Source organism: Leucoraja erinacea, chromosome 2, assembly GCF_028641065.1.
Source record: "Leucoraja erinacea ecotype New England chromosome 2, Leri_hhj_1, whole genome shotgun sequence".
In the NCBI taxonomy this organism is placed as follows: Eukaryota; Metazoa; Chordata; class Chondrichthyes; order Rajiformes; family Rajidae; genus Leucoraja; species Leucoraja erinaceus.
The window spans coordinates 18,990,892-19,015,436 of record NC_073378.1 but is presented as its reverse complement, the minus strand read 5'-3'; the positions used below and the strand labels follow the sequence as shown (position 1 = coordinate 19,015,436).

The 24,545-nt window shown below is 42.3% G+C and overlaps 1 protein-coding gene across 4 annotated transcripts in view; it reads left to right on the top strand.

Moving 5' to 3' along the window:
• The window catches only part of LOC129707370 (sickle tail protein homolog), a 171,373-nt gene that overhangs the window by 15,459 nt on the left and 131,369 nt on the right, over nucleotides 1-24,545 (top strand). For 3 of the 4 annotated variants that reach the window (XM_055652365.1, XM_055652358.1, XM_055652393.1), the window contains exon 2: nucleotides 8,034-8,130. In XM_055652365.1, coding sequence (XP_055508340.1) covers nucleotides 8,034-8,130 — 97 coding nt within the window. Of the gene's footprint in view, nucleotides 1-8,033; nucleotides 8,131-8,620; nucleotides 9,455-24,545 lie in introns of those variants that run through there. The other variant, XM_055652383.1, reaches the window with a different exon arrangement.

Below are 24,545 nucleotides of genomic sequence, written 5' to 3'. Positions count from 1 at the left end.
CTTGAACTCTTGAACACACACACTTGGGATAATTTTACATTTACCGCAAGACATTCAACGTACAAACCTGCACGTCTTTGGAATGTGGGAGGAAACCGAAGATCTCAGAGAAAATCTAGGCAGGTCACGGGGAGAACGTACAAACTTTGTACAGACAGTACCCGTAATTAAGATTGAACCCAGGTCTCTGGCACTGTAAAGCAATAGTTCAACTTGACCATGTCACCGGTCATATTAGCTCTAACTCTCTCTTGAAAACATCCAGTGAATTGGCCTCCACTGCTTTCTATGGTAGAGAATTCCACAAATTGACAACTCTCTGGGTGAAAATGTTTTTCCTCATCTCAGTTCTAAATGGCCTATCCCTTATTCTTAAACAGTGACCCCTGGTTCTGGACACCCCCAACATCGGGAACATCTAGCCTGTCCAATCCCATAAGAAATGTATATGTTTTTATAAGATCCTCTCTCATCCTAAATTCCAGTGAATACAAGCCCAGTCAACCCCTTCTTTAATCATATTTCAGTCCCTCCATCCCAGGAATTAATTTGTTGAACCTACGCTGCACCCCCTCAATAGCAAGAATGTCCTTCCATCAAATTAGACCAAAACTGTACACAATACTCCAGATGTGGTCAAGTCAAGTCAAGTTTATTCGTCACATACACATACGAGATGTGCAGTGAAATGAAAAGTGGCAATGCTCGCGGACTTTGTGCAAAAAGACAAACAAACAAACAACCAAACAAACTACAAACAGAATCACATATTCTTTTACATATTAAATATTGTGGGCGGAAGGAAAAAGGTTCAGTAAAGTTAGTCCCTGGTGAGATAGGAGTTTACAGTTCGAATGGCCTCTGGGAAGAAACTCCTTCTCAACCTCTCTGTTCTCACCGCATGGCAACGGAGGCGTTTGCCTGACCATAGCAGCTGGAACAGTCCGTTGCAGGGGTGGAAGGGGTCTCCCGTGATTTTATTGGCTCTGGAGTTGCACCTTCTGATGTATAGTTCCTGCAGGGGGGCGAGTGAAGTTCCCATAGTGCGTTCGGCCGAACGCACTACTCTCTACAGAGCCTTCTTGTCCTGGGCAGAGCAATTCCCAAACCAGATGGTAATATTTCCGGACAAGATGCTTTCCACAGCCGCTGAGTAGAAGCACTGGAGGATCCTCGGAGACACCCTGAATTTCCTCATTTGCCTGAGGTGGTAAAGGCGCTGCCTTGCCTTACTCACGAGTGCTGCAGCGTGTGATGTCCATGTCATATCCTCAGAGATGTGGACTCCCAGATATTTAAAACAGCTCACCCTATCCACAGGATCCCCATTTATCCTCAATGGAGTGTACGTCCTCGGATGATGTGCCCTCCTAAAGTCCACGATCAGCTCCTTCGTTTTTTTGATGTTCAAGAGGAGGCTGTTATCCTGGCACCAGAGTGCTAGATCAGCCACCTCCTCCCGGTAGGCCTTCTCGTCGTTGTCTGAGATCAGGCCCACCACCACAGTGTCATCAGCAAACTTAATTATTGAATTGGAGCTGAACCTAGCCACACAGTCATGTGTGTACAGGGAGTACAATAGGGGGCTGAGGACTCAACCCTGGGGCGATCCTGTGCTCAGGGTGAGGGACTTTGATGTATTCCCTCCCATCTTGACTACCTGGGGCTTGGCGGTGAGAAAGTCCAGGACCCAGGCACACAGGGAGGTGTTAAGCCCTAATTCCAGTAGCTTCCCGGCCAGTCTGGTGGGGACTATCGTGTTGAAGGCTGAACTGAAGTCTATGAACAGCATCCTCACGTAGCCCCCCTTCTGGCTGTCAAGATGAGAGAGAGCGGTGTGCAAAACCTGGGAGACCGCATCGTCCGTGGATCTGTCAGGTCCATGTTGCGAGGGAGGAAGGCGCAGATGTGTTTCTTCACCAGCATCTCAAAGCATTTCATGACTACCGAGGTAAGGGCCACCGGACGGTAGTCATTCAGACAGGCTGGGGAGGCATTTTTTGGTACCGGTACAATGATGGATTTTTTGAAGCAGGCAGGGACCACGGACTTGTCCAGGGAGAGGTTGAATATTGTAGTGAGTACCGGAGCTAGCTGCGTAGCACAGGACTTGAGTACTCGCCCTGAGATGCCATCGGGGCCTGCAGCTTTCCTCGTGTTCACCCGTGTCAGAGCCCTCCTCACATCGTGCTCGGACAGCGAGAATGTGTGCACATTCCTCCCTTCAGCTTTGTTAGCCAGCCCGCTGGCGGTATTGTCGATAGTCGGTAGACCTGGGGTGGTGTTGCCCATCTCGAAACGAGCTGGACAAGGCCCGGCCAGGGCCTTGTATAACTGAAGAAGGACCTCCTTGCTCCTATACTCAAATCCTCTCACTTTGAAGGCCAACATGCCATTTCCTTTCTTCACTGCCTGCTGTAACTGCATGCTTACTTTCAGTGACTGATGTACAAGGACGCCCAGGTCTTGTTGCACCACCGCTTTTCTTAATCTGACACCATTCAGGTGTCAGATTAAGACACCTTCTTGTTCTTGCCACCAAAGTGGATAACCTCACATTGATTCAAAATATATATGCATCTGCCATTTCTTATCCATTGTCACTCCAAGGTTGATCTTAATGACATTGGACAGAAGTTGCTGTGCAAAGATGATTTAGGGCTCTGCACCCCAAAATAGATTAACATCCATAGTTACATATAAGAAACAAGACAGTTGTGACTCTTTATTGAGAAGTGAACAAGGAAGTCTTATAAAAGATGCAAAAGTAAACTTTGAATGAAAGGTAATCAGCCTTTACTAATTGTATCTCCCATGCACCTAACAAAACCTGATCTCTAATTGCAGAGCTCAGTCATGGCTTATCATTTATTTCTAATGAAATGAACTGAAGGGAGAGGTTGGGCAGGCTTGGACTTTTTGTGTGGTGATCTTACCTTTAAAGGTGTAACAAAACACGAGGGACAGAAAAAGGTGTGCACTCAGACATTTTTCCCAGGGTTGAGGAATCATGATCTAGTGAGCATAGGTTTAAGATGAGAGAGCAAGTATTTAATTGAACCTTAGGGGCAATATATTCACACAGAGGATGGTACTCGTATGGAATGAGGAAGTGGAGACACATTGATCAGCAGATCCTGGAATTTTGAGCAAAACACCAAGTGCTGGAGGAACTCAGTGGAGGGAATGGACAGGTGTCATTTTGAGTTGGAATGCTTCTTCAGCATGATAGAAAGGTTCCGACACAAAATATCACCTGTCCATTCCCTCGATGGATGCTGCCTGACCCGTTGAGTTCCTCCAGCACCTTCAGTTTTGCGAGCAGAAATGGTTGAGTCCATTACCATATCAACATTTAAAAGAAAAGCACATGGATAAGGAAAGGTTCATAGGGATGTGGGCCATAAGGCAAGCAAATGGGACTAGTTTAAATGGGTGCCTTGGTTGACATGAATGAGTTGAGCCAGTGGGCCGATTTACATGCTGTATGAATCCATGACTATTCAAAACAAGAAGAACAACATTTATGTAATAAACACATAGGAAAACACCCTAAAGCACTTCAAAGATTGTAATTAGATACAAATACGTGACAAATTTTGATTTACGTTGCAGTTTATAGCCTGATAAAATATTCCAAATCACATCCACTTGTATTTACATATAGTGTGATCTGATTTGATTGGATAACACGCAAACTGCTCCTCGATGTACCGAAACCTTGGATGTAATTGAATACAAAGGCATTAGGACCGGTCCTTAAATGCATTTGTCCAGAGATCCAGGAGATTGTTAAATAAGGGAAAAGAAGCAGATGGAATCAGGAAGGAATTCCAAAACTGGATGTCTAAATAAGAGAGGTATAGATCCAAGTAGTTGCAAATTTTGAGCTATGCTAAGACAATGGCAAATAGTAGCTTTTTGAGTTGGAGGAGCACGAAGATTGGTGGAAGTTTGATCTGAAATTGAACACAAGGGTAACAATTTAACAGCGGTAATTCGTGAGCTTGGGACAATTTATGTCAACAAAGATGAGGAATGTTTGTAAATGGGTTATGGTGTGAATTTCGGTACGGCAGCAATGCTGGAGTGGCAATTTTGTGGAGCATTGAAGCTACGAGGCTGGCCAGGAGAGCATGAATTTGGGGAATAGCAAATAATTGGATGAGTTCCTTAACCATTGGGCTGAAGTAGTGCCAAAAAACAGTGATCTTGCAAGAGGTCTTGACAACCTAGCAAATGTACTGTATTTTAAATTCTCTTCCAGACTTGATGACAAACAGGTGTAGATTGCAAAGCCATGAAAGGTAGCTGAATTAGAGGCTTTCTTTCAATGTAAATCTAAGTTGCTTTATTACTGTATAACCTATTTTAGTATTTTTTTAGTCTTTCACAGCTGCAGCTAAATTTAAAGTTCAAAATCGAGTCTCAATAATTATGACCAAGGAACTTTATCCCAGATGGTCATAAAGACTGATACCCTGATGTAATTCACTGATATCCTGCAGAGGAAGGAAATCGACCACCCTGTCACACTTTATGCATCTCAGGATACATCTATTATTATATAAAACTGTGTGCCTGTCGCCTGCCGTCCGTCCGTCCGGCTGCCGGCTGCCTTTCTTCCTTTTGATTCGCTGCTCCTTCCTGTCAGCTTCCAACACACTTCAAAACAAAGTTGCAAGACAGGAACACTCTGAACTTTTCACCTCAATGGGATATCACAGCAAGTGCTTCAACAGGAGGGGGAGGGCCAATTGGTATTGCAATTGGAACTGCTGCAGCAGGCATGGGAGGTGTAATTGGAATTTTTTTTCAATCCACTGCTGAGGGAGGCAGGGGAGTGCTGGAATCTTACATTTGGGAACGGGTTCAGTTCCGTTGGAGGAGACGGGTGCATGGTGGAATATTGGGTTGGGGGATCACACCATTGGGGGAGCAGACCCAACGGGTCTGCACTTGGTCTAGTGGCCTCTAAAATTGGGCAACTACTTGCGTGTTGGTGAATGGGGATGGACAATAACAGCAAATACCCACATCACGTGGATGAATTAAAATATTTGGTGAAATTGCACTTCCTGTGTGAGGTTTGAGGAAGACTTTTATTCAGTATTTCATCTTAATGGTTTCCATTTGCCATATTGTTTTTATTAGAGATTTATAGAATTATATTTTCTATTCCCATTCAGTCGATCAGTAACAATTTCTCAACACTGGCATCTGCCTTTGATTCTGTACCAGGATGTGGTTATGCTTGTGTGTTTGATCTGTTTTGTAGAATTGGTTTTTGACGAGAGCTGTACTGGAGGTAACTGCATGCACTGACTGAGAGATAATTGGGAGAAATCCACTAATTCAACATGTATGCTCAAGAATAAATGTGCAATGCAAACCTATAATTTTACAGTTAATTTACTATATAAGTAATCATTGTGGAAGGTTAAAAGCCCCCTTTTTTTAACCAGGGATTTATTTGCATGTAGAATGGAAACAGGCATTGTGGTCAAAGGACTTGGAGACGTGTTAGTCTTCAAACAGATTTTTTTAAAACTCTTTAAAGAACTTTCCAGATGATTGTTAGTGTTTACTGTGGCAAACCTGGTGAGTTTAAATGCAAAAGTTTAAATGCTTTTGGGTTGATTATTAAAATAGAAGCTTGCGTATATAATTAGTGACTACATGCAGTATAATGTAGGAATGAGGCTGTTATCAAACCATGATGACTTGAAGATCTGGTTAATGTCCTGTACCAATGATCAAACGATTTCAGACATTATATCTAGAACATGACATTGGGACCTTTTAACACTCATTTTATGTTACAGAATGCTGACATAGTTGTCTGGTAGTAAGATTAGTATTTAGACAAAGAGATACTATTTTTAGTAACGGTTTATTGTGCATTTGGCAGTAGTTCCATGACTCTCAAATACATCATTTTGTAATTGTTTTCTCTCTCAATATAATGGCAATGTTATTAATGTGGGAATATTCTGGTACATTAAATCTTTGGTATCACATTGAATGGCGGGGCTGACTCGAAACCTCTCTCCTATTCCGTCGCCCCCCACAATGAAAAAACCCACTTGGGGGGGGGGGGGGTGAGCGTCGGCACTCATCTCCCCCCCCATCCCTCCCTACCCCCTTGTGGTAGAAGCTGCTGATCCCGTTGTGATGTTGTTGTGGACTGGAAGACTGTTCACGGGCAGGTTATGTAAATGTGATCCCATTGTGATGTCATAGCTCTAACTGACGCTGCTGAATCTTTCTCAAACTGGATTTTGTAACGCTAAAAATGTTAATAACTAGTAAAATTTAACATTGATCAGAACGAAACTTGTTGAAAACACACCACAGGACAATTGTGAGTAAGGTGGTGCAAAACTTGTAGCGCTATAGTGTATAGTTTTGCCGTAATTTCAGGATCTGACTCTCTCACAGACATCCAAACAAACAAGATGAGAGTTTTAGTAATATACTAGACCAAGTGCAGACCCGTTGAGTCTGCTCCCCCAACGCACCTGTTCGCTATGGGAGGCATGGTCCTCCAACTCAAGCCGTTCCCGAAAGTAAGATTCCAGCACTCCCCAGCCTCCCTCAGCAGTGGGCTTTAAAAAAAATTCCAATTGCATTTGCCCTGCGTGTGGCAATAGCAATTCACCCTCCCCTCCCCCTCCTGTGAGGTGAAAAGTTCAGAGTGTTCCTGTGTTGCAACATTGTGTGCAATGTGTGTTGGAAGCTGGCAGTAATGTTTTTAACAGTAAAAATCTTGTTAAAGTTGTCATTTTTACAGCTTTAATCGCGAATAACGTGAAATATAGGGCGAAATCTTCAGTGAAGCTGATCACTGCTAGCCGAGCCATTGTGACGTCATCAGTTGAAGCTGGTCATTTTAAATTCAAAGTTTTTTGACTGTTTTAAGACTTTTAATCAGTAATAAGTTGAGACTAAGCCGAGAAATAAAGCATAAAATGTTCAGTGAAGGTGACCACTGCCTAGAGGAGTAAAACGTCAATCAAAATATGTAAAAATGTAATCATTACCGCTTAGTTTTTTTTGCGAAGATGTAAAGACAACCACATATACACACACATATGAATATGGGGAGAGCTCTGAAGTGAAATAATTGTGGCATTATGAAGTGTTGGCATTAAATGCTCAAGTCATGGTGAAATGTGTTCACCAAAATTTTACTTTCAGCCATCATTCTCTCTAAAATTACAATCCTTTTACAAGGTGATTTTATACAAAAATATTTCTTGGGCGCCTGTCAATTTCTTTAATTGGCAGATTTGCCTTAAGAAATACAATCAAAATGCAATGAGTGACCATGGCACTGTCTCAGATTAGCTGTCCCTCTTGAATAAAATTGTACAAGCTTTAAGGCTTGTGTACATTTTTATTTATCCGTTGGAATCTTACCAATATTTTAGTGCTGCTTCATATCTTTAAATTGTGGGGTGGGGGCGGGTTCAGGAGAAAAAGTTCACGCCTTTATGTCGATGTAAGCAATAGTATCAGTCACCCATATTTGTCAGAATTGCAATCTGATTATGGTTGATATTGGCATCATGTCAGAAAACTATTTTAATAACATGCACTGTTAATTATATCTCGATTAATATCACACAATCTGATGGGTGAAAAACTGCAGTGGATGTTCGCTCCGCAGATATAGAGATTATTGACATGTTATAAAACCTTCTGTATCGGCAAATTTGCTTTGTGATAGCCAGGATATATCAGCTGTTTAAGAAAGAACTGCAAATGCTGGAAAAATCGAAGGTAGAGAAAAATGCTGGAGAAACAGCGGGTGAGGCAGCATCTATGGAGAGAAGGAATAGGTGACGTTTTGGGTCAAAACCCTTCTTCAGTCTGCTCCATAGATGCTGCCTCACCCGCTGAGTTTCTCCAACATTTTTGTCTACCTAGGATATATCAGCTGTGCGGTTCTGAGCTCATATGTCATCAAAGAAAATGGTAGAAATCGAGCTATTGTCTTCTTCCATAATAAGTGGTGTGTTTGATTCTAGGAACATACAAGACCGAGCACTATTGAAGGTTTACCACAAGGATCCTGCTCATATTTCTTTTAACCATTCTTCAAGGGCTTTAAATGGAGATCTAAGAGTAAGTACAATTATACACATGAGACTGTATGTATGTGTGTGCCCGTTTGAAATACTTGTTATCCTAATTTCTCAATTATGTATAACTGATCAAATGATGTTTGTGTGAACTTTTGCTGGCTACGGACTTTCACAAGAATGAATTGAGTTGTAGACGACGGCTGATGGAATAATGTGAAAATGTATCTGGGATTACCGCGTATGTCTACCCCTGCAGCACATGGTTCCACTTTGGTGATTTTCATAGCAGGTCTTTTTTGTGGGTGACCCACTGCATTTTGTAACTTTTTAAAACTGGGAAGCCATTTCACAGAGGCAGTCTTTTTCTTTACCATTATTTTTGCCTTTTAAAGTGAATGTTTTCATGGGATGCCACTTTCCTTTGGATTCAGTTTAGAATTGATTTCTAATTCTATCATTTAAAAAAACAGCATAAACTTGCTACCCTTATCAACAACTTGCTATCCTTATCAACATGGGAAGCAAAGAAAGGTGGAGAGTGTTCTGTTCTGGCTAGAACGATTGTAATAATAGTCATCAATGTGCAATTATAACCTCTAGCAGAATCTTTACTGAATTTATCTGTTCAGTTGGTAAAATGATGCATTTGCAATATTTTTTTTTGGATGCAATATTATATTAGATTCAAAACAGGATGATAACTAATAGTGTGGATTATTTAGTCACACTGAACTGTACTAGTTAGTTGTAAGTAATTCCACTATTTTGTTAAAATGCATGGCTATCAAGTTCCTTATTAAACAAAAAGCCTATTGAAACTCAGTTGAGGATGAGTCATTACATTGTTGTCGGTGATTGTGCTGCATTGAAGGTTCCTTTAGTACACCGAGTGGCATTCCACGCAGGTTTTCTTTCCATTAAAACCCAAAGTGATTACATCAATATGTACAGAGTTCACAAATGCCCTTGTGTTCTCAGATATTACATGCACTGGTACTCCTTGCCAGAGAGAAACATGTGGAGCAGTGAGAGCTTGTTGGCTGTGTTTTTAAACGAGTTCAGCACTAGATTTTAGGTGTGGTCTAGCAGCTATGTTCAGGCTGTAATCATATCATTCCTCCCTCCACTGTATCTGTTTGCATTTACGATAAGCAGCAGTGGAGTGTTCCCATCGCCTGATTTCAGAGGTGAGTTTTCTGCACACTCTCCTCAGCCTAGATCAATGTTTTCCGCAAAGGAACATTCCAGAATGTATTTTTGGAAGCTACTCGTTCGCAGCCTGGTTTGAGAGAACAAATGCTTTGAAAAAGAACATCTGCAGTCCATTTAAAATGAAGATTTAGTGGAGACGTCGGTTGGTGAAGGTACGTGTGGTTATAAACTTCAACATCGTAAGAAGGGGGTTGATATGCGTTGTGTTCAGGGAGTGCGGAGGCTAAATCGGTGTTTAAATTGAACTCTGTGTTCAGACGGACACAATGATAGAGCAGATTGTCTCTGAACCTGCATGAGAAACTACTGTGACCTGAGAATACATTAAAGTCATCGTGAAGGTCTGTGATCTAGGCTGACTTAACTCTTTCTAAATCAACTCTCCGACTATCAAAGTTGTTGCCTGGTGTTGCTGAGAGGTGTGCAGTTTTCTAGTGAGTTGAGGTAAAACTTACAAACTGATTACCAGTTTCAGACATAAAAGGTTGTTTTACTGTAGACTTGTAGCTGTATAAGAAAAGTGATCAAAATTGTGGGTGCAGCAGCAGTAGCATCAGAACAAGCGGCATAAAGACTCACGGAATTAAATAATGATGTGCTGAATTATCAAGTGGAACTTTCATTCATAAAGCACTGAATGAGAAAGTGAAAGTATTCTCTGCCATTGAAATGGCAGGGAATGCCAAATGAAGTTTACATAATAACATAGCCTTACTTAAAGGATCTCTTATGGCCTTTAAGGAAGGCTATGTTAGTATATAAACTCTTTGTGGTGTTGGCTGAAACTCGACATTAATAGACCTGAGTGGTAAGACGATGAGAGATTTAAATTCTGTCCCTCTGCACCCCCCACTATCTTCAACCACCCCCCCCCCCACCCCCTCTTCCCTGGACAACTCTTTCAATGTTCTGCTGTCACAAATACTTTTACTCTTTGGTAAAGAAGCATCTATCTTAGTCAGATGCTTCTCTGATTTGACCACCATTTGTGTCTGAATCTTGGCATTGATTTTTCTGACCTGGTCATCATGAAGGTCCGAGCCTTGGTATTGAAAAACTAGCCAGCTGTTCAACCTCTGGAGATCACCGACAAATCCAGTCCTGCCCTTGTCCAACAACCACTGTTTATCAGCCGGTCTATTTTTTCCCTTCGCAATGCAAAATGTGTTCCTGTTCATTCATATTCAATGATGTCCATCACACAGTAAAGAAGCTCAAGATGGTTCTGATAAAAATGATCAAATAAACTGTAAGACTGTGCTAAACCCAAGTGTCTCACCGAGCTGCCACTGGCTCAGCTAACGCCTCCCTCGTCTCTGTCAGTCTTCTGTGCACTTTGCTGAATCATTGTGGGAGGTCATAAAATGTGTCCTGTCTGGCCCATGCTATTTTAAAACAAATACAAGCTTGGCCATCATCTGGTAGGCATTGCTCCCGCCTACTAATCCTTATTTTATATCACCACGTGCAGTTTTGCTTCAGCACATTTTACAGCAGTTTGCTTTGGCCAGTTATTAGGAGATGAGTTAGATTCTAATTTGGTTCTTACTTTCCTCTTCTTCCACCCTACACCGAACCAAAACCCTCCTAAAACAACACAAAACGTGCAGTCAGAAGAAGGGTTTCGGCCCGAAACATTGCCTATCTCCTTCGCTCCATAAATGCTGTTGCACCCGCTGAGTTTCTCCAGCGTTTTTGTGTACCTACAAAACGTAACAATATGTTTCATTAAATTCACTGGAAATAAATGAGAGAGGTGAGTGTGACCAGTGCATGTACTCCCTCTCCCCCCCTCCCCCCCCCCCTTTGTCTCCACCCTCCCTCCCTCCCCCACCCCCCACCCTCCCCCCACCCCCGTCCCCCCCCCCCCTCCCTCCCCACCCCCCCTAACCAAAGAATGGATCCTTCACCTTTCATGGTATGAAATATGTTGTTGTCACATTGTATCTTGGTTTAGTTTGGTTTATTGTCACCTGCTCAGAGGTACAGTGAAAGGCTTTTGTTGCATGCTAAACAGTTAGCGGGAAGACAATACGCGGTTATAATCGAGCCAATTCACAGTGTACAGATACATGATAAAGGGAATAGTGTGAATAACGTTTTGTGCAAGATAAAGTCAGAAAAGGCCGATCAAAGATAGCCGAGGGCTCTCATCAAATCTCCAAACCCCGGCTGTTTTTAGTGCTGGACCTTTCATTGCACAGGCACTTTGCAAGTTAAGCAAATAATCTTTGTAAGGACAAGTGACGGTAGTTGCAGATACTAAAGCCATAATCATATTTTGGACTGAAATTATTCTGTGCGGGACAGCACTTCATTTGTTCCAGCGACTGTTTGTTGTCTTGTAAATCTTCCTTTTTTTTAAATATATATTTTTATTAGAAGCAAGTACATATCATAATTAAAACATTTCATGTAAATCAGTAGTACATCAATAACATTATCAATTGTGTATTGACTCTGCTTCTAGTTTTTTTTTAATAGAAAGAGAGCAAGCGAGAAAGAGAAATAAAAACCAAAACAAAAGGCATGATAAGGGAATAATTTACTAATAATACATCATTGGAGTCAGGTTCGTAAATGATAAAGTATAACTTTTCATCTAATCCTGAGTTCAAGCTTCAGTTAGGTTCCCGTGCTGAACCAATCTACCCCTTCAACGAATCAAGTCTTGTAAATCTTTAAACCAAGTATTGACTAATACAGTTTTTGTAATCAAACCATGTTTTCCTTAAACACATGGGCAGAAGGAGCACATCTGAACAAACACATGCTAGAAAGGCACGGCCTGGACCACAGTAAAGAGTAGTGTGAGACTGATTTATCCTGACTGTCCTGGTATTAGCGTCTTTAAAGGACTGTTTCCATAAACGTGCTTGGCAATCTTTTTTTATTATTTGCTGGTGAGCACATGATATAAATGGAGTCAAGCAATTGGCACTCTGCATGTGTATCAAATTATCACGATAAAAATAGTGTGCATATTTGTGGCTCATGCTAATTTTCTCTCTTTCCCCCACATTCTTCCTCACTCCCTTCCACCTACTCACAAACCCCCAGGCCTGGATACGTTTTTTTTCCCCCTCAAAGGAATTGTTCTTTTATTAGCTATTTTCAATGCTGAGGTAACGACAAAAATGTTGACCCTGAAATGGTCCTCAAGCTGTTGATCATTGCATAATCCCCTGATTTCCTACCCAACCTTAGGTAAAACATATTCGTAACTTAAATGTGGAAGGAAGGATCGAAGGGAAAGTAGTTAATGTGAAAACCAGTGCATGAAATGTTTTTTGCAGTTTCACAAATGCCGCAATAAGTGCTTGGAATCCTGCCTCTTGCAATCACTCTGGTATTCAGGTTTATATGTTAACCTTCAACTGTTTCAGTATACTTCAGTGGGCTTTTGATGTTACAGAACCACCTCTGGAAACAGTTTAGTGGCTTGAACTGGTACCTGTATATTTGATTCTAAATTACCTATAAGCTTGGCACAACAGGATACCATAAGTTCCTCACAAACATGATCTATAGCCACGTCAGGGGAAAACTCCACATAGTTTGTGGAATTAAACAAAGTGTAATGATACAGTTTTCCTCAGGGCCACATACCTGTGGCCTTAGATTATACTGTATTACGGCTGTGGAATTTTGTCTGAGCCTCTTTACTATGTCTGCAATGGCCTTTTCAGTCAGACTTTAATTACTTTTGCTACAGGAGTATGGTCTTGCTTGATGTTAATGTAACTCAATAAAAATGTTGGCCAAGGAAACATCTGAGGATAGCATTGAATATTACCTTGTGTAATTGCACAGAATGTGATACTACCCCAAATGCATTTTCAATTACAGTAGAGAGGCAGCGCTCACTTAAACTTTGCAATACATTTTGTATATGCAGATAGCAAATAAAAAGCCGAGTCATGGGGGAAAAAGCCAAAGTATAAGATCAACTTGTTTGTTCTTGCAAAAGAACTGTGGCCATATGGGTTTCCTTCGGGTCCTCCGGTTTCCTCCCACATCCCAAAGGCGTGCAGTTTTGTAGGCCTCGGTAAATTGGCCCCCTAGTGTGTGAGTGGATGAAAGTGGATGAGAAAGTGGGATAGCACAGAATGGGTGATTGATGGTCGGCATGGGCTCAGTGTGCCAAAGGGCCTGTTTCCATGTGTAGGAAGGAACTGCAGATGCTGGTTTAAAACCGAAGATAGACACAAAATGCTGGAGTGTGGGACAGGCAGCATCTCTGGAGAGAAGGAATAGATGACGTTTCGGGTCGAGACCATTCTCAAAACCAAAACTATAACCTAGTATGGGCTCAACAAATCAATAGCACAGATTCAGATAGACGTATTGTAATTATAGGCCAGCATGCAATAATACTGGTTGTTTGCAACAAGCTGACAGTATACACACAGTAATGATAAGTACAATAATGGGTGCAAGACAGCAGAATGGCACAAGATTGCTGTGCAATCTGAAGTCATGCAACACATTGCACAGTAGATGGATAAACACTCAACAGGAAGCTTGACACTGGGAATCGGATCATTGGTCAAAGTCTTTCTCTGTACTGCCATGCCGAATCTTTGCCTTGAGAAAATAACAGCATGTGAAAATGGGAAAATAACTGACCTGCAGAACATCATTCTCACTTACTAAGGTAATCGCAATTAAACCATTCACATTCAAAGCAAGAGATTGGTTTGTGAGGAACTCATTGCAATACTTTAACCCAGAAAATATTTGCTATTGAATGGGCTTTTATAACAACATACCAATTATATGATCTAATTTAAATTAATTTGGTGATCTGGACTTGCACAAATGGACAGCACAGGAAAGAATTTGCATTTATATGGGTACTTAAGTATGTCTCCAGGGAGGCCCAGCGCTCTTTGCAAGCAATTAATGGTAATTGAGGTGCAGGCGCAGTGTGTATCAAGGTCAAACTAAACACTGGAATATATATTAATAGTTCGCAGTGTTGTTTTAAACTAATGAGTAAATAGATGGGCTGAGTGGAATACCAAGCTCTGACCTGTAAGTTCTGATTTCAAATATGAACCCAAGTGGTGGGTCATGAATTGGGAATCCCATGTGGAATGATTCAGGCGGTTACAGTCCAACTGGCCCAGAGATACATCTGTACATTGTTCCCCACTAATTCAATGATGCCCAACTTTTTTGTGGAGAATACCAGCTGGATAATCAACATAATTTCTGAGGGTCACTCACGCAAATGAAGTTGCCTAGTTGACGATGTTCTGGCTACCATTCATCATGTGACCAGTAGCAGGGTGTCAATATGGGACGACAGATGGCACAATGGGCTAAGTGTTCGGCTGGCGACCGGAAGGTAGCCGGTTCGAATCCCGCTTGGAGTGCATACGGTCGTTGTGTCCTTGGGGCAAGACACTTCACCCACCTTTGCCTGTGTGTAAATGTAATGTAATTATGTGAAGCACTTTGGGGTCAATGCAAGTTGACTAAAAATGTGCTATATAAATAAGATTATATTATAATATCCTGCAGTTCCCCAGTAGTTACCCCTCCATTCACTTCAACAGGGAAGAACAGCTACAAGGGAGACAGGTAGGTTTGGGGTAACTGACCAAAGAAAGAGGGCTTGCTGTCTGCAGCAAGAATGATCTGTGGTGCACTGTATCTCTTTGATTCGAGCTGGACATGCAGCAGGCAGTGAACAAAGTGATTGGTATGTTAGCATTCAAAGCAAAAGGATTTGAGTATAGGAGCAGGGAGGTTCTACTGCAGTTGTACAGGGTCTTGGTGAGACCACACCATTGGTGAGGCCACAACTGTATTGCGTACAGTTTTGGTCTCCAAATCTGAGGAAATACATTCTTGCCGTAGAGGGAGTGCAGAGAAGATTCACCAGACTGATTCCTGGGATGTCAGGACTTTCATTGAAGAATGACTGGATAGACTCAGTTTGTACTCGCTAGAATTTAGAAGATTGAGGGGGGATCTTATAGAAATGTACAAAATTCTTAAGGGGTTGGACAGGCTTGATGCAGGAAGATTGTTCCCGATGTTGGTGAAGTCCAGAACAAGGGGTCACTGTTTAAGGATAAGGGGGAAATCTTTTAGAACCGAGATGAGAAAAACATTTTCCACACAGAGAGTGGTGAATCTCTGGAATTCTCTGCCACAGAAGGTAGTTGAGGCCAGTTCATTGGCTATATTTAAGAGGGAGTTAGATGTGGCCCTTGTGGATAAAGGGATCAGGGGGTATGGAGAGAAGGCAGGTACAGGATACTGAGTTGGATGATCAGCCATGATCATATTGAATGGCGGTGCAGGCTCGAAGGGCTGAATGGCCTACTCCTGCACTTATTTTCTATGTTTCTATGTTTTCTATGGACCTTATTGCTGCTGCAGGGGTGTGTGCATAAGGGCTTGGTGAGCAGAGCCGAGCCCTTACCCACAGAACACAGAAACATCCCATGGCACATCACAGTTGGTGCACGATTCTGTTCCCAAATCATCTTTCTAGCTATGCTGATGTGGGACTACCCATTTGTTAGCTTCAAAAACAAATGTGGGTATTTAGGTGCTGTACAGAGAGCATCTTGACAGTGAAGAAAAATAAAATTTGTCATTATGATACAGGGAGGGGAGGGAGTGTATTGTTCAGACCGAAGAGCTTAATATTTAATTTCGCATTGTCCAACTGTATTTTTCCCTAAGTTCTTTGCCAATTTTAAATTGAATTTTCATGCTCAAGACACTTCCTCATTCAATCCAAACGGTATTTAGTTTTGTTTATTAATTTCAAGATTCAAGATTCAATTTATTTGTCATAATGTCACGTGTACCGAGGTACTATGAAAAGCTTTTAGTTGTGTGCTATCCAGTCAGCGAAAAGACTATACATGAATAAAAATCAAGCCGTCCACAGTGTACAGATACAGGATAAAGAATATAACCTTTCATGCAAGATAAAGCCCAGTAATGTCCGAATAAAGATAGTTTGAAGGCCTTCAATGAGGTAGATGGGAGGTCAGGATTGCTCTCTAGTTGGTGAGAGGATGGTTACGTTGCCTGATAACAGTTGGGATAACAGTCCCTGAATCTGGAAGTAGTATGCGTTTTCAAACTTCTATACTTCCTGCCTGATGGGTGAGGGGAGAAGAGGGTGTGGCCAGGATCAGACTGGTTCTTGATTATGATAGTGGCCTTGCAGAGTGCGAAGTGTCGATGGAGTCAGTGGATGGGAGGTTGATTAGCGTGATGGTCTGGGCTACATCCACACTTCTCAGAAGTCCCACAACGTAACTCACCGCATTGGGTTCTACTGATCCGCACTTAGAATCAATATTCTCCACTCCTCCAAACTTGCCTCATCTGGACACAGGCGGTCTGCCTTACTTATACAAAGAGTCCCTGAGTTCTCCAACAAGGCATGCCAATAGGAATTAGTGAGTCTGTAGCATCTCATGACATTTGTAAGAAGGAACTTCAGATGCTGATTTAAACTGAAGATAGACACAAAAAGCGGGAGTAACTCAGCGGGACAGGCAGCATCTCTGGAGAGAAGGAATGGGTGGCGTTTCGGGTCAAGACTGAAGAAGGGTCTCGACCTGAAACGTCACCTATTCGTTCTCTCCAGAGATGCTGCCAGTCCCGCTGAGTTACTCCAACATTTTGTGTCTAGCATCACATGACGTGCCTGGGACTAATTTGCACCCAGCAAGTTTTCAGGAAGCTGGGTCATGCCCTCAGGATCCACCTGAAGCTGGCATCAGTCCTGATCTCACTTTGATCATTGGACTTAAAATACCATTGTCCACCTGTGAGGACTTGGAGTGTGTGGTTTGGATTAGTTTCATCTGTTCCACTTTCTGCACTTCTACAGTCACCTCCCTTTGAAGGCTGATTTGAAAGGAAGTCTCCATGGTCTAAATCAAAGTTCAAACAGAATAAGCAGGAAAGTCATCAAACATGCACATGGGTGTATTCTGGGAGAGAGGGGAAGAAATCAACTGACATGGCTATATAGTGATATCCCATGACCGAAATGGAAGATTACAAATGCACAAAGAATTACATTAGCCTCATTTGGTCCTCTTCCGAAAGATGAATAGCTTGATGCCATATAGGACAGTACATGAAATGTGACAGGAGTACACTGGTGCAGAGGAGTGCTCAGACTTGGAGCCTCATTTGCCGCCTTTACACTTCACGCATGAAAGTTAAAATATGAAGCTACCGACCCTTATGGCAAAGTACAATCCAGTCTGCCCTCATTATTACAGACCTCTTTATAATGAATTATGGATAGCAGACGGATTGTCCCACAGTAATAAGACACCATTTTCTCTTTGAGAGCACAGGCTGCTTGTTACGCTGAGGAAGGCCATTGAAATTGAAAAGCAATTGCCTTAATCGATACCGGAGCAATGATATTCCGCAAAGTACTGCAATGTACTGCAATACTCTGCACTTGTGCAATGATATTTTTAGCTGTTAAAAAGAACTGCATTGTATTGGAAAACAACGTTGGTTTACGCAGTGACTGCTAGGTGGTTGGAGCAAATCCCTTACTTGGTTATAGCGGGCAATCAGCAATAATGGACACCACCCCACCACATGGTTCATTATAATGAGGGTTACCTGTCTTTATTCTCTTTGCAGAAATGAGCAAATAAAACTGCAGATGCTGCTCGACTGGCTGCATTTTTTCAGCATTTCAGGATAGAACAACTAAATGGGGTTTAATATGTGCAATATAAGATTTCAATGGAATAAGATGATACAATTTTGAAGGGAAGAAAATAGATGCTCCATGTTGTTTAAAAATATAAGGAATTTATTGTCGAGAGAAAAACAGGGAGCTTTCCGTTCAGTTGCACAAATTACTTCACCAGCAAGATTATAGTTATATAAAACCAAAATGGGAAAAGTCAAGTTGAGTTTATTGCCGTATGTGCATGTCCTTTTCACAATGGCAGGCAGTGACTAGTGGGGTACCGCAAGGCTCGGTGCTGGGACACCAGCTATTTACAATATATATTAAGTTAATGATTTGGACGAGGGAATTGAATGCAATATCTCCAAGTTTGCGGATGACACGAAGCTGGGGGGCAGTGTTAGCTGTGAGGAGGATGCTAGGAGGCTGCATGCAAAAGGATTTGAGTATAGGAGCAGGGAGGTTCTACTGCAGTTGTACAGGGTCTTGGTGAATCCACACCTGGAGTATTGCGTACAGTTTTTGTCTCCTAATCTGAGGAAAGACATTCTTGCCATAGAGGGAGTACAGAGAAGGTTCACCAGACTGATTCCTGGATGTCAGGACTTTCATATGAAGAAAGACTGGATAGACTCGGCTTGTACTCGCTAGAATTTAGAAGATTGAGGGGTATCTTATAGAAACTTACAAAATTCTTAAGGAGTTGGACAGGCTAGATGCAGGAAGATTGTTCCCGATGTTGGGGAAGTCCAGGACAAGGGGTCACAGTTTAAGGATAAAGGGGAAGTCTTTTAGGACCGAGATGAGAAAAACATTTTTGGTGGTGAATCTCTGGAATTCTCTGCCACAGAGGGTAGTTGAGGCCAGTTCATTGGCTATATTTAAGAGTGAGTTATATGTGGCCCTTGTGGCTAAAGGCATCAGGGGGTATGGAGATAAGGCAGGTACGGGATACCGAGTTGGATGATCAGCCATGATCATATTGAATGGCGGTGCAGTCTCAAAGGGCCGAATGGCCTACTCCTGCACCTATTTTCTATGTTTCTATGTACAGTGGGGTACAGGGACAACAGAAATCTTGCTTGCAACAGCATCATGGGCACATGGAATCAGACAACACCTACAATCCCAATTTATTCTGCCTAAATTACACACAAATTCTGCAAGACAGTGGGAAGAAAGAAATTGCAAAAAAAAACAAGAAATTTGTGTAAAATACAATCAGAAAACAATTCCATGATTGTGCAAGAGGTGGTTTGTAGCTCTCCGTTGTTGAGGTAGGATCATGATGTGTGGGTCAGTTCAGTAACCTGATGGAAGCAGGGAATTTGCTGTTTCTGAACCTGGTGACGTGGGACTTCAAAACTATTGTACTTCCTGCCCACCCTAGCAGTGAGGAGAGGGCATGGCCCTGCCTGGGGAATGTGGTGCTTAAATACTAGTATTGAGCAGACCTGCCTAAATAGTAGGGTTTTTGTAGTGTACATTTATACAAATCATTTAAATATTCCTTCTTCCAAGGCAAGTTGTCATTACAGTGGATGATAGAGTGGATGTGGAGAGGATGTTTCCACTGGTGGGAGAGTCTTGGAACAGAGGCCATAGTCTCAGAATAAAAGTAATTGTATTTTAGTCAGACAGTGGTGAATCTGTGGAATTTATTGCCACAGAAGGTTGTGGAGGCTGTCAAAGGATATTTTTAAGGTGGAGCTTAAGAGGTTCTTGATTGGTAAGGGTGTCAAAGGTTATGTGGAGAAGGCAGGATTGAGAGCAGGGTTTAGAAGGAAAGATATCAGCCATGATTGTATGGCAGAGTAGACTTGATGGGCTGAATGGCCTAATTCTGCTCCGACAACTTATGAACATGAATTTATGAAAATTCTTTGGAAATTTGTATAAGGTAGTTTTCAATTCTTTGCGTGATATTAGAGGGATGCTGTGGTTGCTGTATTAGCTTTGTTGCAAATGCCTTTCTTCACTCAGGAACTTTTAATTTCTCACGAGGTCTGAAATGTAGTATTCACTAAGAAGAATGTAACTGGAATTGAAGAATTCGGGGGAGAGGATGGTATAATTTCAGAATAAGTTAGCATCAAAATAGAGGAAATGTTCAGTGTTATAGGTGGATGAATCTCAGGGCCCGATGAGATTTATCCCAGGTTGTTATTGAGGCAAGGAGGAAACAACTATTACATTTTTGCTGGCCCCAGTAGAGATGCCAGATGAAGAGAGAACAGGAGATGTACTTTTATTCATAATGGACACCAGGGATAAGCCTGATAACTGTAACTAAAATCCTGTGAGTCTAATGTCATTGGAAGGGAAGTTGTTGGAAAAAGGTTTTGAGGGACAGAATATTTTGAAAGGCAGGTTTTAATCAAAAATAGTTAACATTACTTTATTTGGGGGAGACCCTATCTGCTCAATTTGTAATTTTTAACGTGGTCGCAAAGTATGTTGATGAGGGCAATATGATTAATGTCATCTGCATGGGGCTTCATTTCACCGGTTCCTGCATAGAAGTCTAGACAACAGACAATAGGTGCAGGAGTAGACCAGTCGGCCCTTCAAGCCAGCACCACCAGCACCGCCATTCACTGTGATCATGGCTGATCATCCACATTCAGTACCCTGTTCCTGCCCTCACATATCTTTAAGTGCTCTATCTAACTCTCTCTTGAAAACATCCAGAGAATTGGCCTCCACTGCTTTCTGAGGCAGAGAATTCCACAGGTTCACAACTCTCTGGGTGAAAAAGTTTTTCCTTGTCTCCGTTCTAAATGGTCTACCCCTTATTCTTAAACTGTGGCCCCTGGTTCTGGACTCTCCCAACATCAGGAACATGTTTTCTGCCTCTAGTGTGCCCAATCCCTTAATAATATTGTATGTTTCAATAAGATCCCCTCTCATCCTTCTAAATTCCAGAGTTTACAAGCCCAGCCACTCCATTCTATCAACATATGACAGTCCCTCCATCCCGAGAATTAATCTCGTGAACCTACGATGCACTCCCTCAATAGCAAGAATGTCCTTCCTCACATTTGGAGACCAAAACTGCACACAATACTCCAGGTGTGGTCTCACTAGGGTCCTGTACAACTGCAGAAGGACGTCTTTGCTCCTATACTCAACTCCTCTCATTATGAATGCCATTAGCTTTCTTCACTGCATGTGTACTTTTAGTGAGTGATGAACAAGGACCCCCAGATCTCTTTTTACTTCCCCTTTTCCCAAGCTGACACCATTCAGATAATAATCTGCCTTCCTGTCTAGTCCAAAGGTTTAGAGTTCATGGGATCCAGAGTAAATTGGCAAATTAGATAGTTAGAAGAATAGTCTTGGGTTACAGAAAGATGCTGGTCATTTAGTGAAATAGACTTTGGAAGGGCTAATAAAGGTAGGATATTTTAGATTGGCTATAGCATGTTAGCCAATTAGAATGCTTAGTAATTATAACCCCGCCTAAAACATTCATAGTGTAAGATCCTGTCCACTGTCTACCAGTTAGAGTAGCAGTGTGAACGTGTGATGATCTGCTTAGTAGTTAATGACCTGATCAATAAAGATGCTTATGTTTCAACCTGTGTGAGTTTGGACTCTTTACATGGTGTCAGAAGTGGGATATCAGTCTCTTTGCCTGGGGTGCGCAGGTTTAGGGAAAGTACGGTAGACTCAGTGTCTGTGTTATCAGAGTTGTTCCCGTGGGAAGATTTGTCTTGTGCACGGGAATAAGAATCGGTCTAGATGAATCAGGTGCAGCTTTGTCCTTGAAGCCGTACTCCCACTGGATAGACAACAATTAGCAAAGTGGTTGTGTTTCTTGCAATTATGAGAGACTTATGACACACTGTCTACCAGTTAGAGTAGCAGTGTGAACCTGTGATGATCTGCTTAGTAGTTAATGACCTGATCAATAAAGATGCTTATGTTTCAACCTGTGTGAGTTTGGACTCTTTACAGATATACACAATGAATGGCATGTCCTTCAGGAGTATTGAACAATAGAAAGATTTTACATGCCAAGTCATGCCATGTGAGCGCACTGGTTGATAAGGTGTAGAAGGCATCCTAGTTAATAGGTATCTGAGGGGTAGCTTTTTCACACAAAGGGTGGTAGGTGTATGGGACAAGCTGCCAGAGGAGGTAGTTGAGGCTGGGACCATCACAACATTTAAGAAAAGTTAGACAGGTAAATGGTGAGGACAAGCTTGGAGGGATATGGACCAAGTGCAGGTTGGTAGGACAAGTGTAGCTGGGACATGTTGGCTGGTGTGGGCAAGTTGGGTCGAAGGGCCTGTTTCCACACTGTATCACTCTATGACTAGCCTTCACTATTTGAGGTATAGAATAAGAGCTGAGAGGTTATGGTACAGCTTTATAAAACTTAGTTTGGACCATAGCTGGGGAATTGTGTGCAGTTTAGATCATTGTGCTACGGGAAGAACATTATTGAGCTGGAGAGAATGCTCTAGGGTTCCTCTAGGGCGAAGTGTTTCAGTTATGAGGAGAGACTGGATAAGATGGGTTTGTTTCTTTGAATGCAGGAGGTTTAGGAGCTTTTCCCAATAAAAGAGGTGTCAAAAACTAGACGCCCTTGCCACATTTAAGAAATAGTGCCTGAAGTGACGAGGCAAAGAAAGCTCCAGACCATGTGCTGGTAAACGGCATTAGTGTAGATGGGCAATTAATGGTTGGCATGGGTGTGGTGAGCCAAAGGGCTTGTTTCTGCAAGAGCTGACTCTTTGATTATATATCATTATACTGTAATATTCTGCATCGTACAAACCCCGCTCTAAATATCATTCCGCTTTAAACCTGCTTCTTCTTGTGTGTGGCGTGCACAGCCTAAAGTTGCAAGACAACTTGTTCTGTTTGATCTTCTGTTTGTGCACGCCAGGTTGATTGCATTCGTCGAAACAGGGTGGACCACGTGAAGGTTGCAATCTCCCACCCCAAACCTGCTCATAATGTAATTCTAAAACACCAAATAGGTTCCTGCTCAGTTCTATGTCACTTTATTGAGTTTCTCGTAATTAAGGCTCAGCCATGCTGAATGGTTTACTCATTTGGGGAATTTCCTTTCATTGGAATTTGTCTGGCACTTCTATCAATGCCAAATAAATGAGGGCCTTGCACGGCCCACTGGGCAATTGAGTGAATGTATTAGCCTTTCCCAACTGCTCCAATTATTTTTCAAACACATGTATGCAAGGCTTTTCCATTGTAACATCAGATTCTGTTCTGAACTTTTTCCCTCTTCAAATTTGTTGCTCAGCTAATTAATTGTAACCTTTACTGAACATGGGTGTGTCCCTATTGCAGCAAACCCACAGAGGTTATGTTTACAAATCTATGCTCCAGGAGCAGGGCTTTGTTATTATTTTTAATGGATAGAAAATGGTTGAAGGCACACCTTTAGATTTTGACATGCAGAAAGTTGCACTGGGAGTATGAATTCATAATATTGCCCTAGTCTCAAAATGAGAGCATTCATGAAAGCACCTTTTCTTTTGAGTGTTAAAATACTTCGCCCACCTTGGTCTGCTTAGCAACCAGTACACCAGACTCCCAAATACACCACTGAAAATAGTGAGGATTTATATAAACACAATGATTTTATGTTGTGTACATTTCTGATGAGTGCTGCTATGTAAAACAGCATTACAGGATGAGATGACCTGTATCCACTTGAGTCTTAAACAGTGCATCCCTATAGCCCTATAGCAGAACAAATGCTCAAAGACTTACTGTATGTAGCAATATTGACTTTGAATTACTAGTCGGATAATGATGTCTCCCACCCAAACCACACCCTCTCCGGGCACTTTCCCTCGCAACCGCAGGAAATGCTACACTTGTCGCTTGACCTCCCCCCTCGACTCCATCCAAGGACCCAAGCCGTCTTTCCAGGTGAGGCAGAGGTTCACCTGCACCTCCTCCAACCTCATCTATTGCATCCGCTGTTTCAGGTGTCAACTTCTCTACATCGGTGAGACAAAGCGCAGGCTTGGCGATCGCTCCGCCCAACACCTCCGCTCAATTCGCAATAACCAACCTGATCTCCCGGTGGCTCAGCACTTCAACTACCCCCCCCCCCCCCCCCCCCATTCCGAATCCGACCTTTCTGTCCTGGGCCTCCTCCAAGGCCAGAGTGAGGCCCACTGCAAATTGGAGGAACAGCGCCTCATATTTCGCTTGGATAGTTTATACCCCAGCGGTATGAACATTGACTTCTCCAATTTCAGGTAGTCCTTGCTTTCTCCTTCTTTCCCCTCCCCTTCCCAGCTCTCCCACAGCCCACTGTCTCCGCCTCTTCCTTTCTTTTTCCCGTTTTCCCCCCCCCCCGCACATAAGTCTGAAGAAGGGTCTCAACCCGAAACGTCGGTGATTCCTTTGCTCCATAGATGCTGCCTCACCTGCTGAGTTTCTCCAGCTTTTTTGTCTACTTTCTCTTTTTACAAGGACCAGATAACTATTCCGATACCAAAATTAGATTTGATTATCTTTGATTATATTTTGGGTATAATGTCATTGAG